Source organism: Zalophus californianus, chromosome 7 (assembly GCF_009762305.2).
Source record: "Zalophus californianus isolate mZalCal1 chromosome 7, mZalCal1.pri.v2, whole genome shotgun sequence".
Lineage (NCBI taxonomy): Eukaryota > Metazoa > Chordata > Mammalia > Carnivora > Otariidae > Zalophus > Zalophus californianus.
The window spans coordinates 33,202,266-33,221,146 of record NC_045601.1 but is presented as its reverse complement, the minus strand read 5'-3'; the positions used below and the strand labels follow the sequence as shown (position 1 = coordinate 33,221,146).

General features: G+C 39.2%; 1 protein-coding gene across 25 annotated transcripts in view; it reads right to left on the bottom strand.

Annotated features, from left to right (window-relative positions):
- The window catches only part of EPB41L2 (erythrocyte membrane protein band 4.1 like 2), a 205,546-nt gene that overhangs the window by 102,532 nt on the left and 84,133 nt on the right, over nt 1-18,881 (bottom strand). For all 25 annotated transcript variants that reach the window (XM_027601138.2, XM_027601149.2, XM_027601153.2 and 22 more), the window contains 2 exons: nt 5,224-5,705; nt 4,300-4,509 (listed from right to left, as the gene is read on the bottom strand). In XM_027601138.2, the coding sequence (XP_027456939.1) occupies nt 4,300-4,509; nt 5,224-5,691 (678 nt within the window). In that variant the 5' untranslated portion in view covers nt 5,692-5,705. The remainder of the gene's footprint in view (nt 1-4,299; nt 4,510-5,223; nt 5,706-18,881) is intronic.

Here is an 18,881-nt window from a genome sequence, read left to right as displayed (position 1 = left end):
AGTTTACTCAACACATACATGCTACACACTAATTTCAAATTTATCATTCTCAAAAGTTCATTTTTAATGATATTTTAAGTAATTATTTAACTGAAAAGACAACGGTACATTAATATAATCATAAAAATAAAGATTCCTATGCTTTTACAACCAATTTAAGTCTCAGTGAATTTAACTTTCGTTAATTGCAAACTCTGCTGTGTTTAACTTTGCATTCTTTCTCAACTCTGCTCCAAGCAACCCAACAACTTCACTCCCCATGAGTAGCAAAGTCATAGAAGAGGGAATAGTCATACAGATAAGAATGTTATTTTGTACCATTCCAAAATGAGATCCGACATCTAATAAATGAGTACTAAACAGATGGGAAAAAAGGGGGCAGGCACAGTGATTAATATCAGACTTTACTAAGTCAACTGTGTCTATCAAACACTTAAATATTCCTAGAAAGAGTAACAATAAACTAAGAAAAATACCAGACAAATCAAAATTAGATGGCAGAATATGGCCACATATCAGTTATCATATAAAATAGCTAGCCTAAACTCACCAGTTAAAAGACTAAACTCTCAGGGCGCCTGGGTGGCTCAGTCAGTTAAGCTTCTGATTTGGGTTCAGGTCCTGGGATTGAGCCGTGCATAGGGTTCCCTGCTCAGCGGGGAACCTGCTTCTCTCTCTCCCTCCATTGCTCCCCCTGCTTGTGCTCTCTCTCTCTCTCAAATAAATTCTTAAAAAAAAAAAGACTAAATTCTCAAAGGGAATTAAAAAAACATGTTTCCTCAAAATACAAGGGCACAATGTCTAAAACCAAAGAAATTGAAAAAGTCCAGGCAAATCCTAACCAAAATAAAGCCAGAGCAGTGATACTGATGTCAAAATAAATTTTAAGGTACTATATGATGGTAAAAAGGGAAAAAAATCTGTCCATGTAGGCATCTAATAATCTAGCCTCAAATTTTATAAAGCATAATCTTACAGAAATATGAAGAGAAATTATCAAACCAATAATTATAGGGTGAGATCTCAACACACCTCTCATATTAGTTGATAAACTAAGCAGTTAAACAATTAATTGAGATAAACAACATGAGCCACATAATTAATAAGACTGATCAAGAGGACAGATCTGAACACCAGGCCAAACTGTAATAAAACAGGAAATCTGAAAAGATTCTTCCCACAAGACATACACACATATATTCACACACACACATACTTCAGAAATCTAAAAACACATTTAGAAAAACTTTAGTGATCAAAAATGACATTAAGGAGGTCACATGATGAAATAAGCACTGGGTATTATATAAGACTGATGAATCACTGAACTCTACCTCTGAAACTAATAATACATTATAGGTTAATTAATTGAATTTAAATTTTTAAAAAATAAAGAAAAGAAAAAAAAGACCCATAACGGGATGTAAAAATATTAAGAATTGAGTGGCAATGAAAAGCCCTATGTTCAAAATTTGTGCTTTCAACAAGAGATACTTGGAGGGAAGACTAGAGCCAAGCACTTGTATATTTAATATTCAACTCAAGAAATTAGAAAAACAACAGGGTAATCCCAAAGAAAAAATAAAGAGCAAAAGGGAAAAAAAATTCTACAAAGTAGAAAAGAAAATACAGAAACAATAAACCCAAGTTGTTTCTTTGAAAAAAAAATTAAAATGGTAAATCTATAGGAAGAATGGATGGGGGGAGGCAAATAAGACTAGAAATAAAAAAATGGAATAAAAATTGAATGCACAAGATGACAATGCTTTGAAAAACTTCATGCCAGGAGATTTATCAAATTAGATGAAATGGATAGTTACGAGCAAAAATTTGAATTACTAAAACTGACTCAAGAAAAAACAGTCAGTATAAGGAAATTGAATCAGTGATTTAAAATAAACAACAACAACAACAAAAAACCTACTCTCCAACTCTCCTCTTTCCACCAGGCCAAGATAGTTTTAAAGGCAAGTTCTACCAGATCTCCAAAGAACAGATAATCCCTCATTTATCCAAATTTTCCAGGGAATATTAAAAGGGATGCAACTTTATGAGGCTTATAACATAGGTCATGAACTCTCATAAAGTGGATAGAAGAAAATTAAAGGTAAGATATGCAAAAACCCTAGATTAAAAAAAACAAAATGAATGCCAAATCATCACGAATAAGTAGAGACAATGTGGAAAAATTCACCTTGTTGGTTATTCACTGGAATTTAAATTGGCCCAACCACTTTGGGGATCACTTTGCAGTGTCAGGGAAATCTGAGGAAGTAAAACTGCATCCTATCAACGTCCAGATCCCACTATGAAGTGTCTACCCTGAAGAAACTGCTGCACAAGTGAACAAGACAAGGTGTACGATTATGTTCACTGAAGCACTGATTGTTACACTACATAAAGAAATGGAGCCTCCGGAGAGGAATGGAGAAACTGGTTTAGTCATTCACAGTAAGCTAGACAGCAGCTAAACAAAGTAGATTTGCACGCTGTAAAAAGGGACATACAGAGCAAGAGAGGAGGGATGCGAAGGAGACTTTAGCCAAGTCTTGAAGGTTTTAGTTCTTTAAAAAAAAAAAAAAATCTGAAACACATGGCAACATGGGAACATCTGATTAAAATTTTTATGGTGAATATACAACTGTCAATTATTTTCTAGATTTTTGTAGTTTTTACATACATTGTGACTTTAAAAGACCACAAAAATATATTTAAACCATAAAGCACACTGGTGAATCTTGAGGTTTGGTGATACAAAGAGATTCAGAGATAACAGGGACCTTCTGAATTATCTAAGCAATCTTATATTCTATAGATAAAGTTGGCTTCTGGCTCAAGGTCAAGTTACCATCAAGCTGGTTCTCATATTCAGACACCCTAACTTCTAGGATAGGTAGGAGAAACACGGGACATGTGGTCAAGGGTAACTGAGTCAAGTTCAGACCAGCATTCCATTGTTTTCCTTGCTGTCCCCCCAACCCCAAACACACAGTGTCAGTCGGTCTCCCCCACCGCCCCTCCTGGTCTCTCTCAGAGCTTTAAGGATTTTTAATCCTCTTTCTCCACTCCTGTTCTTAAAATAACTGAAATATCAGAATAACTGTAACTAAAACGAGTAAAATAGATAAAGGCAAGGACTAGGAGTCATTCATCTTAGCACCCTCCAACCTTGTACTCTAATGCATGTTTAAATACATAATAAACTACTGTTCAACTAGATAGGTCTATTTCACCAAGCTGAATGAATGCTTTCATTGTAAAGTATAACTTCTAATTTTAATAAGCAAGAATGCAAGGAATGAGGAAAAAGTAATTTTAATATTTAAATAGATGAGAAGACCCCCCCCTTCCCCCCAAAAAAGATTATTTAGAGACCATATTTTAAGTGAACAAAAGAGGTCCCTCTCACACGTAGCAAATGAAAACAGGGTAGTTTGGTGGTCAGGTTCATGACGTCCGGAGTCAAACTGCCAAGGTCTGGAATTCTGGCTCACCCACTAGCTAGCTGGGAAAGTCTGGGCAAGTTACGTCAACTCTCTAAGCCTCACATTGCCCACTGTAACAATGGGAATACCCACAATCATACCTAAATACCTACCTCATACAGAGTCTCACAAGTGTTATGTGAAATCATCCATCCGAAGCAGCTGACACAGTTCTTCAGTGAACATCAACTATTAGCATATGTTCTTGTAAATAAAGTAACTTAGCTATGAAAAGCAACAAGCCCTTCTGACTGACAAAATTATAAGGCACAAGATGCTTTAAAAAATTATATTGGTTTTGGTCACATCCACACTAATGAATTATATGCCTTGTAAACCATGAGTGTTTTTTAATTAAATGAAACTAAAAAAATGAGCTTGATTTTAAGTCGGTAGCTGACTCAGGATAAAAAAAAAAAAAACACTTAGGTAGGGTTAAAGTGCTGAAATTAGCATGGCTCTTGGAATAATTAACCAAGCACTACTGGTTCTCCTCAAGTGAATCCCATACAGACAAGGGTAATAGTCCAACTGTTTAATGCCCATTCAGAACAAACACCTGCCAATTCACACAACGCGGGCAAACTAGCCAAACCCCCCCTTCCCCACCACCCACCCCGGACGGTCAGGAAATACTGTCTGTAATAGAAATGACCCACTTCCAGGTTTTCTTGTTTTTTAAAGCAAAACTGACAGGCTAGCTTATAGGAACACAACAATATACACAACTGTGCCACCCCACCAGGGAGGGCAGCCTCAACTTCCGCTCGCATTCTATGCATCAGGACTGCTCTCCAGCGGCGCCCTGTCTCACCTCCAGGTCACAGCTGTACTCGGTGCCATCTAGGAGCATCACTTTGCACTGGACCGTTTTGGTCTTCTTGCTGGCTTTCTGGAAGGCCTTCTCTGCCTTTAGCTCATTGGTCTGCACTTCCTTGGTCTCCCTCTTTGCTGCTTCTTCTGACGTGTCTTCCTTCATTTCCTTCGCCTTCTCTTCTCTCTCCTTACTTACCCTTTCAGTGGGCTGTTAACGGAAAAAAGGAAGTTCATACTAAAGCTAACCAATCTGCAGAAGACCAAGTATTCAAAGGAAAATCTTTAAGAATCGCGATTGTTACAAACACTGTCAGCCTAAGATTTTTAAAGACTTCAAGATTTTGCCGAAAAGGGTATTTCCCCATATTGCCCTTCCCCAATCCACCGCCCATTTTCTCATTTTGCCAATTTGGTAATTTCAGCATCACATGAGTAAAAGAAACTACGTCCTGGCAACTAAAATTTAAATATCATTTCAAATAATAAAATTTCCAATTATAATTTCACACCATGGCAAAACCTAGGCTTCATTAAGAAACCAAAATGTTCACACGTACAAATCTACTTCTTCCTACTCACTGAACACTTACATCAAATCAAAGATATAAAAATCCATACTATTTAAAAAAGAGAGGTGGTAGGATTCGGAGAGTATCTGTTTAACCTTAAAAGGAAGAGACATGAATTTATTTTTATGGTTTGCATAGTTAATTTCTTGGCCTTATTATTTTGACAAAGATTTAAAAAGGGAGTAACGAGAAGGCTGTGGCAGACTACCCCAGGCCCCATATTCCAGACACAGTAAGCCAGAGTAGTATCTGAATACAAGAAATCTGGACAGGATTCCAAAGAAACAACTCCTTTTTGGTACGTGGTTCAAACACCAAGCTTTCATTTCCAGACAATTCCTTCTCAAACATACCTGTGCCTCAGGACGGATCACGGAGGGCTTCTCTTCCTTGACATCAACTTTCATCTCTGGCTCTTTTCTCTGAGCGGTTTCTTCGGCATCGCCCTTGGCCTGCCTTTCTCCTTCAGGAAGAGATTGCTCTTGATCTAAAATCTCTTCCACAACAGCTTGACTGGGCTCTTTTTTATCTCCTCCGTCTTTAGCCGCTACTAAGGTATAGGACTTCTGTTTCTTAAGCCACGGGGGTATGAATCGAGAAATGCCCCTGCTCTCAGATGGATCCTTCTCTCTCTTCTGGCGGCGTGGACTACTTTGGCTTTCAGCTGTAGGAGATGACTGGGAACCTTTTTCCTCCTCTGGATCGGAGGACTGATTCTGCTGATTTTCTGCTACTTCTTTAGGTTTCTCCTTGGTGGCATCTGCTCCTAATGGCTCAGATTCCTTCCTCACTTCAGATGCGGAGCCTACTTCAGTGGTCATGGTTACAGCTTATGCTGTAAACAAAACAAAACAAAAAAATCACAAAATGTTATCTTACAAACTCTCTCAGTTTTAGTTTGGAGGTAAGGAACAGGGGATGAGGAAGGGTAGGATGGGAAAGGGCAGAGACATGATGGGGAGAAAATGTGTAGAGAAGGAAAGCTCATAAGCACAAGACAAAATGGAGATTGCTACTCTCAGAATTCTCCATCAGAATCAAAGAACCAGAAGTGGCATCACAATAAAACTAACTGATTCTGTACCGGTAGAGCTTAAAACTGTTAACAGCTTAAAGTGATTACATTTATTACGTTTCATCTAGCCATAAGTAATTTTCCCCGCAAAACTCCCATTTTTTTTAAGGAAAGTTACTTTTCTCTCTACTTAGGATCCTTTATTCTATAATACAAAAAGTTAATTGATAATGTTAGAAAGTATGGAGACACATTTCACTGCAATTTCACATAGGGAAATCAAATTCTACAAAAATCTGAGGTATTAAAAAAAGGTCAGGCATTATAAAGATGAATTCTAAATGTGGAGTGCTTAATAGTGAGAAAATTAGATCTGGGGGAGAAAAGGTTTTTGTTTTTTTTTCTTTTCAATTTAAATCCCATAATATACCAACATTATTTCAATGCAGCAGTTAGTCTTCTTAGACCACTCAAACTATAATCAAAAATCTAACCCTCCATCCCACTCAACCTAAAACATGGTTTTCCTTGTAGATGTGATTTTAAGGTAAGTACCTCAGGGTCCCTAATCTGAACCAAATGAAGACATTTATAGGGGTAGGGAAAAAGTGCATCTAATAAGTGATCCTATCACAACTAATGAAAAAAAACTGAAATTAAATCTGAAAATAGGGGCACCTGGGTGGCCCAGTCGGTTAAGCAGCCGACTCTTGACTTTGGCTCAGGTCATGATCTCAGGGTTCTGGGATTGAGCCCCACAGTGGGCTCTGTGCTCAGTGGGGAGTCTGCTTGAGGATTCTCTCTCTCCCTCTGCCCCTCCCCCCACCCATACTTTAAAATAAATCTTTAAAAAATAAATAAATCTGAAAGTAAATGGTTGTCTCAATTTCGCATAAGCAAAGAGGTACTTTTTAAAGTATAGCTCCCCCAATGACATTAAAAAAAAAGAGAGACAAGGGCGCCTGGGTGGCTCAGTTGGTTAAGCGACTGCCTTCGGCTCAGGTCATGATCCTGGAGTCCCGGGATCGAGTCCCGCATCGGGCTCCCTGCTCAGCAGGGAGTCTGCTTCTCCCTCTGACCCTCTTCCCTCTCGTGCTCTCTCTCATTCTCTCTCTCTCTCAAATAAATAAATAAAATCTTTAAAAAAAAAAAAAAAGAGAGAGAGACAAGAACAGCAGAGAGAGTACAATCTCTCTTCTCTTGACAATGATAAAAGGCCTGGCACCCTGGCCAGTAGCAAATTTTCCAGCTATCTTCAAAAGTGGTACAAATCTTGAATAGTTCACAACATAACATACACTTGTTCTTTTTTAAACCTTTATCGAGATATAATTCACAAACCATAAACTTCACCATTTAATTGCATAGTTAATGGTTTTGAGTGTACTCACAAGATTATGCAACCATCACCACTAATTCTAGAACATTTTCATCATCCCCAAAAGAAACTTTGTAATCCATTAATAGTTATTCTCCATTCTCCCCTCCACCAGCTCCTGGCAATTACTTTCAATCCATATGGATTTGCCTATTCTAGACATTTCAAATAGATGGAATTATGCAACATTTGGCATTTTCACTGAGCATAATGCTTTCGAGGTTCATCCATGTTGTAGCATGTATCAGTATTAAACTTGTTAAAACATTCTTCACCATCTTTTGCAAATCATGTATCTGATGAAAGTCTAGTATTTAGAATATATCAAGAACTCCTATAACTCATCAAAAGACAAAAAAAAATTTTTATGGGCAAAGAATTTTGAGTAGACATTTCTCCAAAAAAAATATACAAATGTCCAATAAACACTTGAAACAACGCTCATCATCATCAGTCATTAGGAAGATATGAACCCAAACCACCATGAGATGCCACTTTATATACACTAAAGGAAGACTATCATCAAAGAGACAGACAGTGGGCGCCTGGGTGGCTCAGATGGTTAAGTGTCCGCCTTCAGCTCAGGTCATGATCCCAGCATCCTGGGATCAAGCAGGGAGCCTGCTTCTCCCTCTGCCTCTGTCTCTTATGAATAAATAAATAAAATCTTAAAAAAAAGAGAGAGAGAGAGACAGTAACAAGTACTGATGAGGATGGGGAAAATGTAGAAGTCTCAACCTTGATGGCAAGAATGTAAGGTGGTAGAGCCACTCTGGAAAAGTTTCTCAAATAGTTAGCATAGGACCTAGCAATTTCACTCCTACGTATACACCCAAGAGAAATGAAAACATATGTTCCCAGCAAAACTTGCAAACAAATGTTCATTACAGCTTTATTCATACTAGTCAAAAAATAGAAACAACCCCAATTCCTACCAACTGATGAATGCATAAACAAAACGGTTGTGTCCATATTAAGTGTGTGTCCATAATATTAAGTCGTAAAAAGGACTGAAGTACAATATATGCTGCCACACACAAACCTTGAAGATATTATTCTAAGTGAAAAAATACAAAAGGTCTGGGATGCCTGGGTGGCTCAGTCAGTTAAGTGGCTGCCTTTGGCTCAGGTCATGATCCCAGGGTCCTGGGATCGAGTCCCACATCAGGATCATTGCTCAACAGGGAGCCTGCTTCTCCCTCTGTCTGCTGCTCCCCCTGCTTATGCTCGCGCTCTATGACAAATAAAATCTTTAAAAAAAAAATACAAAAGGTCACATGCTGAATGATTCCACTCATATGAAATTTCCAGAATAAGCAAATCCACAGAGACAAAGTAGATTAGTGGTTGCAAAGGGCTGGAAGATGGAGAGAATAGGGAGCAACTGCTAATAGGTACAGGGTTTCCTTTGGGGGTGATGAAAGTGTTCTGGAATTAGACAGTGGTAATGGTTGTACAACCCTGTGAATACACTGAAAACCACTGAATTATAAACTTTAAAAGGGTGAGAATTCAATAATAAAAAATAACTTAAAATGCTATTCACAGGGCGCCTGGGTGGCTCAGCGGGTTTTAAGCATCCGACTCTTGCTTTCAGCTCAGGTCATGATCTCAGGGTCGTGAGATAGAGCCCCATCAGGCTCTGTGCTCAGTGGGGAGTCTGCTTATCCCCCTCTCTTTGCTCCTCCCCCTGCTCATGCTTGCACTCTCTCTCAAAGTCTTTAAAAAAATGTTATTCATTTCCAATATGTGAGCATGAAAACATTCAGTCAGCCTGCCTATATTTAATGGGCCCCTACAACGTGCCAGATACTGGGCACATGAATAAAAGACCGCCTTTGAGAAGCTAAAGGTGGTGGACAGGTGTTAAGTCGAGAGCACATTGCTTAAAAGGCGCAAGACAGATACTTAACCCAGATTCAGAGAAGAGGTAAGCCTTTCTGCAAAAGTGGATATCTGAGTTGCTTTAAAATGAGGAGCCTTCAGTCAACAGAGTCAGGATAGGAGGCATGTGCCAAGCACAGGGAAGTGTAACAACATGAGAATATTCCTCCCACAGGAAACCACAAGTACTGCACAATAATCCACTGTACGAGTGAAGTGGGAGCTTGCTATGGGGACAGGAAGAAAGAAGGAAGGTGAATTAGCAATGACAAAGAGGCAGAAGCCAGGACATAAAAGGTTTTGTGTATCATGCTAAGAAAGGTCTTGAGGTTGATTTAAAGCAATAAAAAGTCATACAAGCATTTTACAGAGAGAGGAGTAATGTAATCAGACCCACATTTTGGCTAGCCCAACCTGGCTGGAAAGTACAGGATGAGAGAAGAGCCTGAAAGAGAAAGACATCCAGAAGGCTGTCCCAATAACCCACACATGAGAAGATGATGGTCTGCACTTTGGCCGGAGCAGCGAGGTGAAGGAGAAGAAATGAATCCAGTGGTAAAGAGGTAGACGACATGACATGGTGCCCACAATGAATGTAGCAAGTCAAAGACAGGAAAGGACTCAGGTCATGGAGGAAAAGTCTCAGGTCACGGGAGACTGTGGTGATGGCCGAACCACCCACTGGAATAAGGAACACAAGCAAAAAAAGGGTCTGACAGAGACAAAGTTGGTTTTGAATTGACTGCAACTGACCAGTTTCTCAAGTTGACCACCTGACACATGGGTCTTGAACAGAGACCAGATATGCACGAGAGATGCAAATTTGCAAGGTGCCATCACATGGGGACAGCTAAAAGCAGCAATGATACGGACACTGCCTAGAGAAGAAGGGTAGTTTGAGTTTAGAGGGGCCTGAGAAGAACTTTATCCCCACCCAACATTTCAGCGTCAGGCAGAAAAGGCATGAGGGAGAGGAGGAATATACAGTGAGACCAGGAGCTGAGTGCAAATGATGTCCCTGAGGGCAATGCTACAAAGGAGGAATCGTTAGGTAACTAGAACATTTACGGGCCAATCTTACTTCTCATTCTTAGGCATTTATTTTTAATTCTATCCATCTTTGAATATTTGCACATATCAGTTCACTATCTCTATAAAGTATAAAAGTATTAAGTGTAGGTCTGTTAGGAACATGTTTAACTTCTATTGTGTCGACATCAGATCACCAAACGTGAACACTGTATTTTGTCAAACTGGGAAGTAAACCCCATAAATAAAGCTGGGGGGGCTACATAAGTTTCGGCCTGTTATATTGTGGAAAAATTTTATCATCAATATTCCTGAAGATCAAAAACTGGCAATTTGAGCAATATTAAACTATATGTTTTATGTAGTTTTTGTAGAAAATATTAGTTCAACATAAACTAAAATGTGCAAAATATTAAGGCATCCCCTTCATTTAGGAAGACAAGAGGCATAATTTGTTAAATCATTATAAAGCTATTATTACTGAGCTTTCTTCTCCAAAGATTTGAAATGAAAATTCAGGTAAATAGAATGAAGTTATTATTCATAAGCCTAAGTTATTTTTTACCCTCAATTTATTTAAAATTAATTAATTTTAATGAGAGAACCAGTCGTTCTCTTTATCAGCTTGATTTTTGTTGTTGTTTAAAGTCCACATATAAGAGAGATCTTAAGGGGTCTTCTCTGACATTTCACTTAGCATAATGCTCTCCAGGTCCATCCATGCCATTGTAAATGGCAAGATTCCATTCTTGTTTATGAATGAGTAATACTCGTGTGTGTGTGTGTGTGTGTGTGTGTGTGTGTGTGTGTGTGTGTGTCTGTGTGTGTGTGTGTGTGTGTGTGACAATTTCTTTACCCATTCATCCATCAGTGGAAACTTAGGTTGTTTCCACATGTTGGCTATTGTAAATAATGCTACAGTGAATGTGGGGTGCATATACCTTTTTGAGTTAGCGTACTTTCATTTTCTTCTGATAAATACCCAGAAAAGGAATTGCTGGATCATACGGTAGTTAATTTTCTGAGGAACCTCCATACTGTTTTCTCTAGCGGCTGTATCACCATTAGGTATTTAAAATTCAAAACCATGTATTCCAGTAAGACCTTTACATGAGTTCTTCAACTGGTCCCATATTGCACAGAAGGTCTTTTGCCTTCCCATTTTCCATGTACCACTTAAGTGGAGATTATTTACATTAATCATGAAATGACCAAAGTTGATTTTTAGTATATACTCTCTAATTACATTTTGAGAGTTGAACCAGTGCCCTGGTAAAAATTAAAATAAAAATGTCCCACCCTTGTCCAAGCTAATCAAGATAACTGGTAGCTCTCTAATTACTCTGGCTATGAGAAATAATCTGGAGACCAATCAAGTAAAGTTGACTTTTGGTCAAAATATTTTAGAAGCAATGAAATATAAAACTAAAGTTTCCACTATTATGTTAGAAGCATTAATATTTGTATTTTAATCTTAAGAGCTATCACTTACTGGGTCAGACATCATACACATTAATTTCTGCTCTTCAAAGCATCCTACAGGGGAGGAATTATCCCCATTTTGTACGTAATAAACAGAGAGTAAAAGTTAAGCGACTTGTCCAAGGCCACTGAATGGAAGTCCACACAGCCGTGTACACGTGTTTTCACCTGTATTTCATAATGTTGGAATAACTGAATCAACCAGGGCTCTCGGCACAGTCCTCAAAGAAAATCCATACCAGTTTGTGAAAATGACTACAGATTATGAATCTACTGTGATTCACTATAATTAGGGCTGGCCCTCCCCCAACAAGAAATTTACACATGAGTTCCCATCACAAAGAAAAATCATGTCTGAATGTTACTACTTGGCCATTCACAACCAGGCTGACGCGCAGACATTAAAGACGAGGTGCTAACACAGAGACGAGGAGCGCAGATACCAACCACACCTTTATGCCTCACAAAGCAGTCTTCCTCAATCACTACTGTATTCACATTTTTAAGTTGTAGAACCTCAGAGCTGATCAGTGGCATCCATCCAAATACAAGCTACAAGATAAAAAAGCAGGAGGGAGGTGGGTGGGAGATGGGTACATGCGTGAAAGATATTAAAGAGGGCACTTGCTGTGATGAGCACTGGGTGTTGTATGCCAAGTGGTGAATCACTGATTCTACTCCCGAAACCAGTACTGCACCGTATGTTAACCGCACCCTAAATAAAATTTATTTTAAAGATTTTATTTATTTATTCATGAGAGACAGAGAGAGAGAGAGAGAGAGAGAGGGGCAGAGGAAGAAGCAGGCTCCCAAGGAACAGGGAGCCCGATGCGGGACTGAGCTGAAGGCAGACGCTTAACCATCTGAGCCACCCAGGCGCCCCCTAAATAAATTTTTTTTTAAAAAACAAGATAAACAATAGAACTGGCTAATTGTATAAAACTGTATTTTGTAAATACTCAAAAATAAGGGTGGATATAATTATATGTAAATAAGTACATTCTTAAAATAGTTTCAAGAGATCAACAAAGCTCAAACCTAAACACTACCTTCTTTGTTGACATCATGGTTTCTTGAACAAATTACCACCATCAAGAAAACATGATTATAGCACATCCATTCACCGTAATTATCATGCCGGTGACTCTCAGAGAGTTTCAAATGTGGATAAGCCATTAAACTCCATCACCCACTAAAAAATGGAAACTCCTGCAGTGGAACACAAGCCCTCCCACTAAAATGAAAACCCCACAAGGGCTGGGATTTTTCTTTTCTTCACTGCTGTGTTCCCAGCATCTAGACTGGCACGTAGAGGTACCAGTCAGAGTGCTATGAAATCGTCTAATCTAATAGACTCATTTTATCTTATCAACAAGGGAACTGAAGCTCAGAAAGACAGGAGATTTGCCCAAGATCACAAAGCTAGACTGGGGAAGCCAAACTCAGTACTGTGGTTTCCCAAACTCCAGCTATGCTCATTCCACTGATTACCTATTACAAATACAACTACAAATACCTAAAATCCATCATTAATATAGTTATATAACATACTAAGTAAAGACCTTTCTACTTATCAGCAACCAAAAAGAATATTGCTGTGACCAGCCAAGCCCATTAGACAAGCATGTGGTTTTGACACAATTACCATGTTGGCATACTCCATCTGGGTTGATAGAAGTGTTCATTATTGTAGCGGCTCCATGAGAAACAGCATGCATCAGTTCACACGCGACCAAGCAGAAAACCATCAACAGTGGATCAGCACTGGTTAGGTAAGAAGCTGTGTTATGCAAAACCATTCTTTTTTTCTTACCTTTAAAATGGGAAGTAAATTCCAAAGTGCCGTCTCTATCACCGACCTAAACAACCTACCATATAACATCATGCTAGTGAACACGCTGGCCCCTAAACAGAGTACCACAACAAGCGAAGCAAAGCAGATACACAACTCTAGACACTCCTCCAAAGAACCTCAAGTAAGGGGTTCATGTTAATGATTGGGTCCAGATGTTTCCTTAAAACCTTGAGAGAACCAGCGCTACTCTAAGAGCCCTCGTTGTGTCCAGTGAACAGGGCAGGTGCTGCTGCCGGAGTGACTCTCATCCTCAGCTGAGATCAGAGCAATAGGAGCTCTTGGATTTCTACCAACAAAGCTCATTCCATTAGATAGGGGACTCCAGATTTACAAAAGGGAAAAGTACGCACTTCTAAATTCCAAAATGGTGGTAAGGGAATCAAGAGAGGCTTTCCTGGGAACTTAGAGAAAGAAATCAAGCTGCACAACAAATATCAAACTTCTAGAATACTGGCAACGTGTGCACAATTTCAACGTTCTCACTTTCTAGGTCTGATGAAACTGGTTTTCATCTAATGTGACTGGCCAGAGGATATACAGAAAGCAACTTTCTGATACCTATAATCTCTGGCTTACGTTTATGTCCCCCAGCAGCCTACAGCCCAAGAGAAGGGTCTTTTAATACCCAACCCCATTCCCTGAAAGCATCGAATGTGAGGAAAAAACGAAACAGCAACCCCAATATGGAAATGATTCGACAGCCACCGAACTCTACTTAGGAACTAGTAAGAGTAGTGCTTCTCAAATATATACAAGTAAAAAGCGGGGAGAAGGGAAAAGGGGGCAGAGGAAAGGGAAGAAAAAGGAAAAGGAAGTATCTGGAGAGGGAAAGGAACAACAAAAACAGGCCAACCGCATGTAATTAGAGCAGACTGCATGTAATTCCTCTCCCTTGTAGGTTTATTTTTCTTAAGTGTCAGAAGGTCTATAGAATACTATATTCCATATTTAAAATACGAATATCTACATTCCAAAGGGACGATTTGTCATTTAAATTATCTATATGGTGAGGATTAACGAGTTATTTTTAAACAACCCAATGCTGTCCACCCTAGTTACCTTAACACACTCTATGGCTTTTTGTTTTGTTTTGTTTTTAAAGGAATAAAGAATCTATTAAAAGAGAACTATTTCTGTAAAGATATAAGCTAGCATCTGGCTTAAATTAAACCCACATACATAAAAGATATGAACTGTAGCCCTCGGCTAGTTCAAGCCGAGGCAGGATCAGATTACATTCAGAGCATGTATTTCCTCTTTTTTACCAGAACTAAAGTTTTGCTCGGCTTCTTGCTCTCCTCCACATGCATGCAGCAGAGGCCGGCTCCAGGCTGGGCCACAAGAAAAGGATCTACTGGCCTAAGGCCATCATGGTCGTCTCCTGCCCCCTGCCAAGACAACTGCAGAAAAAGTCTGCTAGTGGGCTTGTGGGAAGATTCCTCCCTCTAAAAAAGAGCCACAAGGTAAAGAAGGCCCCTCTTCTGTCTCTGAGCACTGTACACCTGACTCCTAGAAATGCTGTTGCCATCTTGAGGATCCAAGAAGGGAGAACGTGTGAGGACAAAGTGACACACAGCAGAGCCGGCACGCTGCACATAGCCAGGTTCTACATGTGAGCTTCCTCTTCTGTGAGAGAACATAGTCCCTGCTAAGAGAACAATGGGACACAGCTGAGCCAGGGGTTTCAGTTACTTGCAGCCACTATTAGCCTCTGCAGAGTCTGAGGCCAGCATTAAAAAATAAGCTCTGGGGCGCCTGCATGGCTCAGTGGGTTAAGCATCTGACTCTTGATTTCAGCTCAGGTCTTGATCTCAGGGTCTTGAGTTCGAGCCCGACACTGGGCTCCATGTTGGGTGTGGAGCTTACTTTAAAAAACAAAATCAAAACAAAAACAAAGTGGTAAAAAAACAAGCCCTAAGAAAACATACAGAACTATCTCAGGTAATTATTACGCCCCACTGGGTTTTATGGCCCTCATACCTAAGAGCCATGGTTGTCAAGATGTTCCATTTTTTCCCTGATGCTCAAATTCTTAAAACCTAGTATCTGAATTAATATCTGAGATAAATGATTCTTTATTCTAACTGTAAATAAGAATGAAACAAATCTTAGAGTTCCTCAAAGATTCCCTTTCTTCATATATTGGGGGGAACCACCCCCCAATGAAAATCAAGACATAATTTTCAATAACGTTCAATTCAGTAACACCTAAGATAAGTGCTAAAAATCTTATTTTTAAAAGCCAAGTCCTTGCTGCTCTCATTAAGAATTATATCAAGATGATGAGCACTGGATGATGTATGGAATTGTTGAATCACTATACTTGTACACCTGAAACTAATATAATACTGTATATTAACTACACTAGAATTAAAATTTTTAAAAACATGACATCAAGAAAGATATGTGTCAGGCAAAGTCTTCTCCACAAGCAACTAGGGTTATTCCCAAAATAGGTACCCTTTCCTAGAGTGGGGCTCAATAACCAGATGCTGTGCAGAAGTCATTAGGATCCCGATACCGGACATCATTCTCATCATCAAAATGCACATAAACCTTGTCATTATTGGACCCTCCAACAGCACACACTAATCAAAGTGATAGAGACATCCAGAGCCCTGCTGGCTCTTCATTAAGCAATTAAGCATTGTGTGGTCAAAATTATTGATGAACTGCATTGAATTCCTTCTTTCAGATGGGGCCCCAATTTTTTTTTTTTTTTTTTTTAAACAGCCAGAGCTGGAGCTACATTCTTTCTGTGCGAAGCTATCTAATCTTTGGATAAAATAACATAGTGGTTTGGAGATCAAGCCTGGGAACTAAAAGACCAGAATTAGAATTCCAGCTGTGTCTCCCACTAGCCATGTAACCATGGATGTTATTTAGCCTTGCTGAATTTCATTTTCCTCGTAAGCAAAACAGGGATAGAATACATACTTACCGGGGTGCTCTAAGGATTAAATTAGACGCTCTACCTAAAGTACCTGGCACATCGTAAATTCATAATAAATGGTGAGCCACTGTCATCAAATAGGGGTTCTGGGGAAAAAGGAACTATGTCCCTTTGTTCACTAAAAATAAAAGTAATAGTAACAGTAAGAACAGAAATAATAGTGACAACATTAGCTATTTGTTGAGCATTGTTCTAGTGACTCTGTCTGTGGCAATTCCTCTAATCTTCATGACTCTTTGAAGTAGGAACTAATGTTATTTCCATGTGACAGATGAAGGAGGAAAGACAAGATAAAGATTTCCACAAAGCTACATAAACCAATACATGGGAGAACCAGGATTCAGACCCAGGCTGTCCAGCTCCAGAAACCATACACCAATCCCAAACAGCTTCACTATCCCAGAACCAACACCTAGCATAACGCCTGACAATTCATTACCTGTTGAAAAAGCAAAAATCAAACTATTACTACCCATTTGTTGTTTACAGTCCTAAGCAATACATTCTAACCGAGCCCCTGATAAATTTCACCTATTTTCAGGATGTGGGTTGTGTATTTTAGGCCCTTCTCTCGAAAAGAATGTTTCTTGAGTCCTTTCACATATAGGTACCAGATACCAGCAAAGCAGATGAAAAGAATCCTGCTCTCGTGGGGGACAGAAAGTAGCAAGACTAGCATTAATATATATTCAAACCACTCATCACTGATTCAGAAATTTGGGTCATTTAGACTCAGAAATTACTACTAGTTTGAGAAGCCAACAGTTTTCTTTGAAACAACCACTGTCGTATCTTCAGGAAGTCACACAATGGCCCTACATGGGAACTCCTGGTAAAACACTCTTGAAATACAAAAATGCATCACACTTTTTAAAGAGTACTTAATCCTCATTCTCAGTTGTGTTTGCTGGAGATCTATTTGCTCTCTAGCAAAATTTAAGTAACTTGAATAAAAAAGCCAAATAAAACAGTCCTGGCTATAAATTTCTTCAACATAAAAAAACGACTTTGTTTTGGATTTTTGAACTGGCTAAGGCTGACCAACCCCAACTAGGGGGTAAAAAAGTGGCTAGAGAAGTACAAAGTTAAGAGGAATACAAAGGACACAAACATATGAAAAGACGTTCCATTGCACTCATAGTAAAAGAAACGAAAACTAAAATTTCAGAATGGAAAAATCCAAAAGCTTCATCATGTAATCACTGAACAAGACTATGGAAACAGAGGCATTCTTATATAATTGCCAGAAGAGAAAATGGGTACTAACCAATGAAATTTGCCAACAGCTATCAAAATTTCAAATGTGTATACACTCTAAACCAGTTATCCTGCTTGCGGGAATGTATCCTATAGACACACCTGTACATATGTAATGTAAAATAATTATGTTTGGATGATTCATAACAACATTGCAGTAGCAAAAGATCAATGCCCATCAAAAGGTGACATTATACAGAATACTATGCAGCTATAAAGCAATAGTACAACAAAATATCATGCAACTATAAAGAAATAAAAAGAAGGTAGTCATCCCAGTTACAGAAATATCTCCGAGTTACACTGTGAAGTACAAAAAGCAAGATTCAGATCACACACGATATATGAAACCCTACAGGTTGAAAGCCAGGCGTGTGGTGGTTATAAATATGTGAATACACATATACATACTTGCATCTATTTGCACAAAAAAAAAATAGGGAAGGACACCAAAGAGAAATGACAATGATTATTATGGGGAATGGTGAGAGGACATTAGGTAGATGAGGTATAGAGGTATAAATATGGGAGACACATTTTTCAGTGAAAAGTCTGCACAAACTGAAGCACTTAAAAGCTTTATTAAGAGAACAGTATTTTGCATTACAATATCCAATGCATGAAGTGAACTCAGTGTGGTAGGTCTGCTTCCCTGGAGACAATCCAAATGCCAGAACTGCCATAAGCTACGGAGCCACCTTGCGCCGTCACCTAGCTCTGTCCTCACAAATGAGTTGTATGGGGGAGCCTGGGTGGCTCAGTCGTCAAGCATCTGCCTTCGGCTCAGGTCATGATCCCAGGCTCCTGGGATCGAGCCCCGCATCGGGCTCCCTGCTCCGCGGGAAGCCTGCTTCTCCCTCTCCCACTCCCCCTGCTTGTATTCCCTCTCTCGCTGTGTCTCTGTCAAATAAATAAAATCTTTAAAAAAAAAAAAAAAAACCCACAAATGAGTTGTATGGGTGCGAAAGCCTTCCAGTCTGTTCCAGCTTAAAAGCAGCATGAAGATAGCCTAAAATAAAACTGATTTTCTGGCATATGAGGTTTAAGATCATTTTTACATCCTCTAAAGAAATGGATTTCCAGTAGCCTCCAATTCAGTCTGCATCACAAACCCGCCCCTTGCCCTATATAGGCTGCTCTCCTCAGCAGGGAAAGCTC